The sequence below is a fragment of the Fukomys damarensis genome, unplaced genomic scaffold, assembly GCF_012274545.1.
Source record: "Fukomys damarensis isolate Sample0158 unplaced genomic scaffold, DMR_v1.0_HiC HiC_scaffold_14, whole genome shotgun sequence".
Classification (NCBI taxonomy): Eukaryota; Metazoa; Chordata; class Mammalia; order Rodentia; family Bathyergidae; genus Fukomys; species Fukomys damarensis.
The window spans coordinates 20,414,092-20,427,130 of record NW_022900926.1 but is presented as its reverse complement, the minus strand read 5'-3'; the positions used below and the strand labels follow the sequence as shown (position 1 = coordinate 20,427,130).

Genomic DNA, 13,039 nt, shown 5'->3' with positions numbered 1-13,039 from the left:
TCCAATCCAATATCTCATCCTGCACAAGATCCTTTTTTTTTTTTTTTTTTGGTACCAGGGATTGAACTTAGGACCTTATGCTTGCAGGGCAGGTGGCAGAACCACTGAGCTAAACCCCCAGCTCAAGCATTTTCTCAAATATTTGTCCATTTGTTTTGATTTTTGGTACTGGGAATCGAACTCACGTCCTTGCGCTTGTGAACCAGAGCAGAACCACTAAATTCCCCGCCCTCCTGTACAAAAATCTTTTAAAAAATTCAAAACACTTCTGGTTCTAAGAATTTTGGATTGGGTAGCTTCAACCTGTAAATCTGGGCTTTATGGCCACATGATCCTTGTTGCAGCTGCTTGCTGTACTGCTAAAGCAAGAAAGCAGACAGAGACAGCATGTAAACACAGGGTGCTGTTGAGTGCCAATGAAATTTTGCAACGGAGGCAGAGAAACACCTCAGGGGCAAGATAGAATCCCTGGCCATACTCTGCTCTAGAGTCATTGCAATAACTCTCTCTAGACAGTCAGTCCCAACTCACAATTCAACTTATTTTAGAGTGGTTTGTGCCCTATGAGGCCATAAGCCTGCATCTAAATGATGTTTTTCCTGTTCTTATCTTACTTCATCTCTCTGCACATTCAGTAACACCCAGTACTTACTCCTCAAAACACTGTCTCCCTATGGTTCCACGGTATAACCCTCATTGGCTTTCCTCTTATGTCTTGGTCCTCTCTTCTCTGTGTTTATTGCACAAAAATGTTCTTAACATTCTTTTAGTACAATAAACATTAAATGTAGGCATTTCTCCAGCCTTGTTTTAACCTTGCTTCTCTTTTCCTTCTGTATTCTTCCTAGGCCCTGTAATCCATGCCTGTGATTTTATTTAACATTGCTATACTAACGATGAGACTATTTCTGTCTTTTTTTTTGTTTGTTTTTTTGAGACAGGGTCTCACTATGTAGTCGAGACTGACCTGGAACTCACTATGTAGCCCAGGCTGGTCTCGAACTCACAGTGATCCTCCTGCCTCAGCTTCCTGAGTGCTGGGATTACAGGCATGCGCCACCACGCCCGGCTAGACTATTTCTATCTTTGGCCCAGACATCTTTGAGTTCCTAGTCATATGTCCACTGTTTACCTGATATTTATTTTTGGGTGTCTTGAAGACATCTCAAAATCATCCTGATTAAAGATTATAATTAGTGCAGGCCAAACTTCGTTTTCTCTATTTCAATAATTGATACTACCAACGCCACTGTGTCAAAAGTTAGAAACCTGGTAGTCAACTAATGGTCCCTTATCACATTACTTCAATATTCGCGCAAATCCACTCAGTCCTCTGCATCTCTGCCCTGTGCATCCACACGTACTTGGTGCCGGGATACAATTGTCTCTGGCCTGGCTCACAGCCATGCTCTTCCAACTCACTGCCTGTTACTCTGGTCTCCTTCCTCCCTCACGGTACGCAAGGGAATGGGTTGCAGTGTTGTTTTCGAATACTGCACTGTGACTTGTCTTAAGGGCCCTGTCTAATATTATTAACTTCAAAAGCTGTTCCTTTTAGCCAGGCATGTGTGGGCACACCTGTAATCTTAGCACTTAGGAGGCAGAGGCAGGGGGTTGTGAATTCAGGGCCAACAATAACAAAAGAAGTTGTAGCCTTGTGGGGTTAAGGCTCTGCCCTGTCCTTCAGCTTTACCTCTTCTTTTTGGTACTGGGGATTGAACTCCGGCCCTTATACTTGTGAGGCAGGCAGTAGAACCACTGAGCCAAATCCCTGGCCCCAACTTTGCCTCTACAGCTTCTCTGTAGTTCTCTGTGCTTTGGCCAGACTTGCTTTCTTCCAGCTCCTCTGTAGTGCTCTGCTGCCTGTGCTCCCCAGGAAGCCTTTCTACCCGCACTGGCCTCTTCTCCAAGTTGCCTCTAACCCTCAGCTCTGACAGAGATGCCTTCCTTACCTCTCTGCCTACTGCTTCTCTCAATTCAGGGCTGTCACAGCACCACACACTGTAAGGTTTATGAAAGTTGTAATTTCACATTTCTTTGCTTGAGTTTTACTCACTGATGCTGTCTTTCTAATCAGACTTTAGGTTCCATAAAAGCAGGAATTGTGTCATTTTCTTTTCTTTTTTTGTCTTATCATTATGACCACAGAATACAAAAAGTTACCCAACCAATACTGGTACACAGAAGGAATCAGTGAAGTAAACCACAGCATACATGCACATGACACTTGAGTTCTTAAGCCATTCTAGGTCCGGTACTCCTTTGAGCAGGAGTGTTCAGACTCTACTGAAAGCTATGAGTCTGCTCCCCAAAAAAACAAACATCCAAATGTATACAAAATTTGCCTGAAATTTTAGGACTTTCACTCCACAGAATTCACACATGGACAAAAGTGCATGTGGTATTCAGTTTTTTCTTATTGTAACAAACACCTGAGATATTCCAGGCATGGTGGTACACATCTGTAATCCCAACACTTGAGAGGCTGAGATAGAAGGTTTACTGCCTGGGACACATAGTGAGTTCAAGGCCAGCCTGAAGTATATAGTGAGACCCTGTCTCAAAAAACCAGAAAAAAGAAAACCCCTGAGATAATCAGCTTAATAAAAGGAAAGGCCTGTTTTGACTTACAGTTTTGGAAACTTCAGTCCATGATGACTTGGCTTTGTTTGCAGACACCATGGTGGGAGCACCAGGTGGAGGAAGCTGATCACCTTCTGGTGACCGGGGAGCAAAAAGAGATGGGAAAGGGCTGACCACCACTCTCCCCTTTGAGGCCCCACCCCCAATGTTCTAGCTTCCTCCCACTAGGCTCCACCTCTTAAAGGTGCCACCACCTCCCAATAGCACCAAACTGTAGACCAAGCCTTTACCCGCTGGGCTGTATGGAACATTTCAGATCCACATTCTATCAGTGCATGGTACTTAGTTACACATCTTTAGCTCTCTCTTTTTAATTTAAAATTTTTATTTATTTAGTTATTTAGTTTTGAGACAGAGTCACATTATGTAGTTCAGGCTGGTCTTGAATTCACTATGGGGCCTAGTCTGGCCTAGAACTCTCAGTGATCCTCCTGCCTCAGCCTCCCACGTGCTGGGATTACAGGCGTGCACCACCACACCCAGCATGTCTTTAACTCTCACCAACATTTTTAATGACATTACAGTATTCCACAGTCCGAATTCTCTCATTGCTTAAGAGTCTCTCATTCATTCTTCTTCCATTTCAAGTCTATTATTCTAGTTTATTCATTTCAGTTTTTTTTATTTAAAAACTATTTTTTACCTTCTAAAATATTTTTTCTTCCTTTCCAAACGAATATTGTAAAAATTAACTCCTGTTATTATCTGGAATTTGCTTTGAATATTTTAAGTGTATATGTTAAAGTCTCATTTGGATTCTTATATTGCCTCTAGTTCTTGAGGTACAGACCTATCCTTTGTCCCATTTGCTGCCCTCCAGGCATCTGATTTGGAGGTTACTTTCCATGGGGATCATGACTCGTGGGGGAGCACACACAGTGGCCCACCTCCCTCTTGTGGAACCCCAATGTTTTCTCATTTTTCTCATGAGCCTTAATGCTTCTATAGTATTTTGTGGTCTCTAACGTGTAAGGAACTTTAATTGGGACCTCGTGCCCGTGTGAGGTACAGGCCTGTTCTTCTGAGCTTCCCTCGGGCCTCCCTTTCTCTTGGACCCCACTGTCTTGCATCTTCCCCCTGTTGTTGTAGGCATCAGAAAGGAAAATCAGCTGTTAGACTCTCAGGAATATCTCAGTTTCAGCTCCCATGTATTTATGCTGCCTTCTTATTTCTGTAACTTGCACATTTCCTTTTTCATTACTTTTTTTCTTTTTGCAAGGATGATGCTTTATAAAATATTGTTGTTCCATCCCACAGAACTTCTAGGCATTTGAAATTAGTGCCTACATTCCCTTCTCAGCTCTGTTTCTACTGATTTCTAGGAAGATTTACTAGATTCTGTAAATATGTCATAACTTAGTTCAGACATTTAGCTTGTTTCCCCTGACATTTGCTACATAAACACACACATGAGGAACATCTTTTAGCTAAATCCTTAGACATATAACTCCTAGAAGATGAACTCTCTCATCCCAAAGAGCATTGCCATAGTGGTTAGAACTTGTCTTTCTATCTCTGACTTGTCTTTCCCTTCCATACAGCTCAGGATTGTACAGATCTTCGTGGTTCCAGTTGTCCATCCTCTCTACCAGCCTTTGGGTCATCTCCTCGAACCCCTGTTAAAACACACACTGGGGGCTGAGCCAGGGCCATCAACTGCTCTGTAGATATTTACCAGGCCATAGCATGTTTGCAGAAAGCCACTAGACAAGATTAAGGGGTGCTACCTAGGCAACTGGAAAACAGGGTCCTCCTCCAAATCCACTCGCTCCCTGCAGGCCACTGCTCCAAGCTGTTTTCCTAGCTATCTTCATCACAATTTTGGCAGCTTCTTTCTACTTCTTATCAGAAATTTAAGAGCAGAAGCATTAGGTTCAAGTACCATGTTACTAAGCTTTGTTATTTTGGAAAGCACATATTGTACATTCAGTTATACACTGCAAAGCATTGTCATGAATTATTTAAATGAAACTATCCTTGTCACCAAAAAACGAGTTCATTTTCTCCTTACGTGTTATTTCCCTTTACAGATTTCTTATTTTGCAACATTAAGTAAAATGTGATGAGTTGCAATATCATTACTGCAAACTGCTCTAATTCTGCTGGTCATGTCTTGATTTTTAAAAATATAATTGAAGTATTTTTTTCTTTTTGCCAAAGATCCATTATACATGAATGTGTCCTTGTAGCAGTGCAGACTATAAACAAATATAAACTGTGTATAATTTGAGATTTGCTTTTAAAAGCAGCTCATAGTCAATTCTTCTCTTTTGTTCCAGCGGGATGGAAGAGCAGATTCTGTAAGGTGAGAAGGGTGTAGAAAAGAAAAATTTAAAGATACCGAGACCCTTTTTTTGAAAGGTAGGCTGGGCACATTTCTGTTTTACATCTTATTTTACTCTCCTGTTTTATAATTCCAAAGTCAGTGAGAATAAATTTTATCTCAGTGGCTAACAAAGTGATTCTGAAGGTTACTGGACAAGAGTTGGAACAGTAATCCACTGGAGACTGTCTTTTCTTGGTGTTGTCCCAGTCTGATTCAGTCTGAATGTTAATCTCTAAGGAGAGTACACAGGTGTTACATGAGTTTTATCGTCTGTTCTGAGGAGATACCCAAGTGACTCTTCTGTTTATAGATACCATTTGCTGTTAGCACCTGATACCTCCATTCTTTGCCTGTCTGCTTGCACATACAAACACACATACACACACATATTCACCACTTTCCTCAGACTTACACATCAACTGGTCCATTTTAAGGTACTCTGCTTTGCTACAAAGTGAAAAGGCTGTGTGGACAGAGACGGAGGCAGGAGGACTGAATGTTTGAACTTAGCCTGGGCAACATAGTGAGACCCTGTTTCAAAATCAAAAATAAAGGGCTTGGGATGTAGCTCAGTGTGAAGGTGCTGAGTTAAAACCCCAGGAAAACACACACACACACACACGCACACACAAGTACACATGAGCAGTGACTTAAAACAAGGTCCAGCAGAGTAAGCACATGCAAAATATACTGACAGTATTTTAGAACTGAAGCAGATAATTTCTACTTTAAAAAGATCTTATTTTACAGTAAATTCTAACCTACAGAATAGTTGCAAGAAGAGTACAAATGAGTTCTTCATCCTTTTCACCTAGCTTCCTCTGTGTATTCATTTACAGTATTGTCCTGAATCACATGAGAGTAAGTTGCAAAAACGGTGCTCATTAACCGTAAACATGTCTGTGTGTTTCCCAACAAATAAGGACTCTGCGGAAAGACCATATCAGATGCCAGCTCTGATGTGGCACTGCTGTCTAACTCACAGATCCGAGTCACAGTCCAGCAATGTCCTTCATGGTCATCACTTCCTTTTTGTCCAGAGTCTAGGCCAGCATTGCCCATTGTACTTAGATTTCATATCTCTACATCCATGTTCAGTATGGAACAGTTGCTCACTTTTCCTTGTCCTGTATTACTTGACACTTTACAAGAGGACAGGCCAGTTACTCTCCTCTCCTAGGTGACCCTTAGTTTTCACTCTGGCCATCCCAGGCTGAGTGAATGCTATCACTGACCCATTAGAAAATGGCTGGCCTCTTCTGTACCTGCTACCCAAACAGAAGGAATGGCATTTCAGAGTGGCCTGCCTGGGTATCAAAAGTAGCAATAAATGAGCCCCATAATATAGTGCATTAGTTAAGCTCCACAGGGGAAGAGATTTGTCCTTGTATCAGAGGCTGCCACTCAAGAAGGAAAAAGAAACAGATCTCTTCCAACACTGTGATCTTTTTATAAAAAAAAAGGCAAACAAATTAAGTGAATACAACATTTCTTTGAGTTTCCACTCTATTAAAAATGTTTAGTTCCAGTTTTAAATCAACAGAATGAAAATAGTTCTAGAACTTCTTTCTCTTGGAAAACTCACCTGAAATAATAAAGAACAAGATACAAACATGCTTTGGGTGAAACTAAGAGATGCCTCTAACCACAAATTACAAAAGTATAAGTGGAAATTGAATGGAGAAATGGTGAGTAACAGAATATCAAAAGGCGTATGAGGCTTAACATGCACAAGGAAGAAAATTGAGGTGAGCCAAACCAGCTCATTACATAAAATTTTTAAGAAATGGGGAATCAAAGGCTAAAATTAGGGAGATTATGTAAAAGTCTGCAGAAAGACCATTAGATTCCCAGGTCCCAGACTCCATCCCATACATGCAGATGACTGTCCCTCCTTTCCAGCATAAGTAAATCAAAGCAGGTCAAATTCCTCAATTCTATAATTTACACAATGGAAACCTAGGATATGACCTTTTTAACACTGGTTTCTCCCTCACAGATTGGAGAAGGGATTTCATAATTATTTTTCTGTTGCGTGTTTATTCAACAGATATTTATTGAGCACTTGTTGTGTGCCGTTTATTGTCCTCCTATGTGAACGGGTGACGTCACACACACACACACACACACACACACACACAGTTCCATTTAAGGTACAGATACAGAGTTCTTTGAGAAGACACTTGAGAACAGACGAGTAGCAAAGCTTATAATCCCTTCAGCTTCTAGCATCTCACGGCTTAGGCAATGTGGAGACGCGCTGCACAGACTTTAGTCATACCGGAGTGCAAGTAGAGAAAGGCTCCGCACCCATCATCCCGTATATGGTTATGGTGTGTGGGAGAGAAACAGAGGGTTTATAGGATTAGGTGATCATGGCTCCTTAGTTGTGGAAGCTGCCCTATTAAACAGGCAATGTTGGAACTCAGCAGCTGTGCTTCCGTTGAGCTAAACCAGATCTGCCAAGAGAGTGCTCTGGTAAGGCTATGCAAAGGGGGCCATCTGGCTGTGTCTTTCTCAGTCCAGAACATGAGGCTCATTGAATGCAATTCTCTGCATTTTCTGTAACTGGCACTGAACTGTAAGCATGTTTTAGGATTTTGTTCTCAAGTGGGATATCAGTAAAATCTCATGCAGTTGGGCCAAGTGGGGGCAAACACACCCGACACTGAGAAAGTGATGGAAGGCTGAGACTCAGCAGGTGCGTAGCCTGTATCTGTGGTAGGAAAGGATGTTTTGTACCCCCCTCAAACTCACTGACTTCCATCTCCTTGTTCATCAATCAAGGCCTGTCATCTTCCCTTCAGGATGATCTAGAGTGCACTTTTGTAGTCTCTGTTCCCCGGGAAGGAAGGAGTCACTATGTCAGAATCATGAATGACTTCTGAGAAGAGAAGAGGTAGAGTCAGTGTCCAAACTCATGTCCACCCAGTGCCTTCAGTCAGAATACGAACCATCTATTCCTTGAGGGCAAGCCGAGCATGGAAAGGAACAGAGGAATATACGTTCCTCTTCAGTTGAGTACTACTCAAGAACAGAGGGAGGCCTATACCACCCTCCATAGATTCTCTTCTGCCCAAGTAGTTCAACCACAGAAGGGGGAGGATATGCACTTTTGTAATAATTGAGGACCCTCGGAAAAGCTGGACTTACAGAGGTCTTCAACTTTGCATAGTTGATAATTGTACAGGCTTTGTGGGTAGGAATGGCTCTTGTGTGAATTAAGATAATTTCTTGCCCAGTACTCTGGTTCTATTCTTTATGGTAGTTTCACTATTGTAATTCTTTTGAGCATTACCTAACTGGCGAATGCAGGGCTGTTGATCAAGTTTTTTGTGTTTTGTTTTTGTTTTTGTTTTTTTTTGGTAAAGCATTCTTTTTTTCCTTATGTGGTCACTTCATATAAACATGAAGATTAAGCGTAAAGATTGAGCTCATATATATTAGGGTACTGTATCTGATTCATAAGGAAGTATCCTAATATTGCAATCCTGCATGGTCCCAGAATTTACAAGTTGACTGCCAATTTGTCTGTTAAGGTAAATCTTTGTCTTGGAACAGTGCATATGGCCCGTGGTGCCACAGAGTGTCCAGTGCTCATCATTAGGCTGAGTTAGATTTGCCCCTCTTGATGGTGGGCTTTGCTATTTTTAAGTTATGAGGGTTGAAAGTGAAGCTTCAGTTTAAGGCAGCAGTTTGGGTAAAGTAGTGGTCAGGACCATCTCTGGTTCTAACATGTGCTTAGCAACCCATTCAGAAGGATGACTAAGGTCTTTTGATTCTCTATTAGAGATGTCATTTTCATTTCACTTGAAACTAGAAGACCCACTGCATAGTGAGATTTATTGTCATGACTATTCTTTCTAAATTCAGGTCCCCTGGGCTTCAGTGACAATGGACAGCAGTAGCCATTTAGCAGTGGAAGAAAAAGTTCTGTAACCTCCAAGGACTGAGGTGGATGAGTTTTGGTGGATTCATACTTAGTAAAACTTTATCCATTATCCAATCAGCTGTGAGATTGGTCAGAGATGTCTGAGGGCAAAGGAGACAAAAGGCCCCAGGGAAAAGCTGGATTTACTTCTGCCAGAATTGCTTCCAAACTTCCTGCTCTATCAGTTGTTATTCAAACATGATCACCTGTTTGGCAACTTGGGACTACAGAAGATCTTTATCACTAACAGGATGATCAGGTGTTAAGGTTCATTTATTTATGTATTTATTTTAGTTGGTACAGGGTCAGCTGTGCCTTTTTTTTTTTTTTTTTTTTTTTTTTGTGGTCCATGAAATGCCTCAAGGTTCTGCAACATACACAGCCTTTGAGATGATTGTGGGTGGGGCTTTGGGTTTTGTGCCCGTTGTAGACCTCCCTGTGCTTGGGTGGCATGTGATGCAAGGCGGGAAAGAGCCGTGGTGGATGTTGTCATGCAAAGACCATCTCATTTCAGAATTGTTGAAATTGTGAAGTAAGAAGATGGTGTTACAGTATGTTTAAAAAATGTCTTTATTGTTTAGTGACTCATACTGAAACATTTATGGATGAGATAATATGATGTTTGGGATCGGCTCTAAAATGATATGGGGGTGTGGGAAGAAGAAGAGAAGGAAAAGAGGAGGAGGAGGGAGAAAGGGGAGGAGGAGGAGGAAGAGGAGGGGAAGGGGAAAAAGAAGGGGAGGAGGAGAAGGAGGAGAAGGAGAACAAGAAGGGGAAGAAGAGGAAGGACGAACTTGTTACAGTGGTAACAAGTTGATAAATACTGAAATCAGTTAATGAGGTCATAATAGCAGCATAAACATTAAAATGAAATAAAGACACTGTCAGATAAAGGCAACTGACTAAATTCATTGTCAGGAAAACTACACAAAAGAAATACTAAAAGAAGTTTTCAGGCCAAGGGCATCGTTACTAGATGGAAACAGATTTATAAACAGGAATAAAGAGCACAGGAAATGATAAATGCATGGGAAAAATAAAATCTGTGAATTATTTTAAAGGCATATGACTCTTTCAAGGAGAACAATGAATTGTGATGTGTCCGACAAATGTAGATGTGAGCCAGGGTTAGCAAGACCCTGTCTGAAAATACATTAAAAAGGGCTGGGTTGTAGCTTACTATGCGGTGCTTGCCTAGTATGCTTGGGTCAATGCTCTGTACCACAAAATAAAAACAAAAACCACATAACACATGCAGATGTGGTACGATAAGCTGAATTTTACATATTAGCACTCGGAAACACATATCTGTATCTTTTTTTTTTAGGTTTGTCCAAGACTGGTTTTCAGAAAGGAAGCAAGTGGCCAGAGTGGATTTCTCTACCGTGCTACCACGCTTCATTTCTCTGTATATCTTTTCCTTCCTGAATCCCAAAGATCTGTGTGCAGCTGCCCAAGTCAGCTGGCCCTGGAAGTTTCTCACTGAACAGGTTCGAGACTTTCACTTTCTGGAAGTAGGGCAGGGATTCAGTGATGACCTGAGGGAGGAGCTGTGGAGGCCTCAAGTTACTATTAAGTGAAAACACAGGGAATAAGTAAAATACGGAGATTCATTCTTTTCAACTAAGGAGATATATACTATTCCAATAATTCATGTAATTAAAAAAAATCTTGATACCAGGTGCACTCCTGTAATCCAAGCTTTTCAGGAGGCTGAGACAGGATGACTGCAAGTTGAAGTCCAGCTTAAGCAATTTGGTGATTTAGAGAGACCTTGTTTCAAAGTAAAAGTAAATAAATAAAAAGGTGGTGTAGCTCAGTGTAAAGGTGCTAGGTTCAATCCTTGTTTCAATTCCCAGTAAAAGAAAGAGAGAGAGCAAGAGAGAGAGCGAGAGAGAGAGAGAGGAAGAAGAGCTGGTGATGCAGTTAAGTGGTACAGGGCCCCTGGGTTTGATCTTTAGTAGCAGAAAAAAAATCTTGATATATGATGTAGTCCATATGATTTAGAAAACATTTCTCTTGATTAGAGAAATCCATTGTTCTTCTTGAGAACAATTTAAGCTTTGGGTTTTATAGGGCATTCTTTTTAATCCTCAATAAATAACTCAGTTCTTGAAAATTGCTTACCCCTTGACCCCAGGTCCACACATCCCTCCTTGTCTGACTCTGGGAGGGGTGTGAACCTGGGTCTTTCCGATTGCAACTCAAAGCAGTGAACAGCTGCAGCTGCTTCCAAACAGCCTCTTCGGCCGTGAATCCCGCCTCTGGCCTATTTGTCTCTTCTTTTCTTGTAAAAGATTTAACCCAATGAAATAATAGGCATTCTTTAATGAAGGCAATATTTTGCATTTTAGATTACACATAATTTCCAGGATGGGCTGTGTTGAGATCATGGTCTCAGTGATCACTGGCTGTCGGTGGAGGGGCCAGTGTGCGATGGATGGATGGAGTGATTGAATGATTGATAGACTGCTTTTGTCTTTTTACTTTTAATCTTTCTATGTCCTTATATTTAATGTATGTCTTGTAAACGGAATACACTAGTGGTAGTTTCTTTCTTTCTTTTAATATTTTTGCCACCTTTGATTTTTAACTAAAATGTTTCATCTATTTATATTTATATAAATACTGATGTATATTGGATTTAAATCAATCATGTTTCTATTGATTTTTTTAAATGTTGCACACCCTTTATGTGCTTTTTTCCTCTGTGTGTTCCTGTGGATTAAGAAAATATTTTAAACTGTTAATTATAAACATTTGAAGAGCTACTCCATGATTACCACAGAACTTATAGTATGCATTGTGTTAGCTAACCACCCCAGACGATGCAATGGGCACAGACCCTTGAATTCCACTTATTCTCCTCCTGGTGTTGGTGCTTTTCTTTTCTTTTTTTTTTTTTTTTTTTTTTTTTTTTTTTTTTAATTTTGGTACCAGGGATCGAACTCTGGCCCTTGCCGTTTGCAAGGCAGGTGCCGGAACCACTGAGCTAAATCCCAGCCTGTCGGTGCTTTTCTTGTCAAATGTTTGTAGAGTGTGTGTGTGTGTGTGTGTGTGTGTGCACCTGTGTATACACGGGCATTGATTCTAGCCTGCCCTTTTCCCCCAACAAACACCCAAATCCATGAACACCCAAGATGGGTGCCTAATCCTCTTGTATACTTTATATTTTTCTATATACTCGAGTCATCATCAGATTACATATAATACATAAGCCTCACAGATCCAGAGTGACTGTGTATATAAAGACACTCACATATACTTATACACATACACTACACAATCACACATATTTCACAAAAATTGATTTTTATTGTTTTATATAGTCAGTATTTTTTTCTGTTGCTTCTTGCATGTCTGAGTTTCCCTTTGGGATCATTTATCTCTGAATTCTCTTTAATATTTCTTTTAGTACAGGTCTGCTGCTGATAAATTCTTTCAGTTTTAGTTTGTCTAAAAAGATCTTTATTTGACCTTCACATTTGAAAGATGTTCTCTTGGGAGTTTGAATTCCAAAGTGGTAGTTAAGAACATTGAAAATATTCCATTGTCTTCTGGCTTCCACAGTTTTTTTTTTTTTAGAGAAGTTAGCAGTTTTGTTATTGTTCTTATCTGTAGCAGCTTTTCAGAACTTTTTGTCTTTAAGTGTTTTAGCAATTTTATTATCATGCACCTATGTGGATATATATGTTTATATGCATATGTTTATCCCATTTTGTGTTTTGTAGTGGTATTTTTAATCTAAGATTTAATGTCTTTCATCAGCTCTGAGCAATTTTCAGATACTATCTCTTTGTATATAGGGCTTCTGCCCTATTTGCTTTCTTTTCCTCTGGGATTCCAGTATTTGTTAGACTAATTTATCCTGGCCCATAAGTTCCATCTTTTTCATATATGCATTTTCTATCTTTTTAGTTTTAAATGTTTTAGTCTGGATTTTTTTCCCCTCTGTTTATTAATTACTTATTTTGATGCATTCTAATCTCCTCCTAAACTCAGTCATTGAATTTTAAATTTCAGTTGTTACATTTTTCAGTTCTAAAACATTGATTTGCTTCTTTTGCTAAAATTTTCTACTTGGTCATGTACTTTTTTTTTTTTTTTTTTTTTTTTTTCTATTTTTTTTTTTTTTTTAC

General features: G+C 40.1%; 1 protein-coding gene across 1 annotated transcript in view; it reads left to right on the top strand.

The window, feature by feature from the left end:
- Positions 1-13,039, top strand: part of Ect2l (epithelial cell transforming 2 like) — an 85,896-nt gene that overhangs the window by 29,693 nt on the left and 43,164 nt on the right. Inside the window, exon 4 of the mRNA XM_033763266.1 lies at positions 10,228-10,390. Coding sequence (XP_033619157.1) covers positions 10,228-10,390 — 163 coding nt within the window. The remainder of the gene's footprint in view (positions 1-10,227; positions 10,391-13,039) is intronic.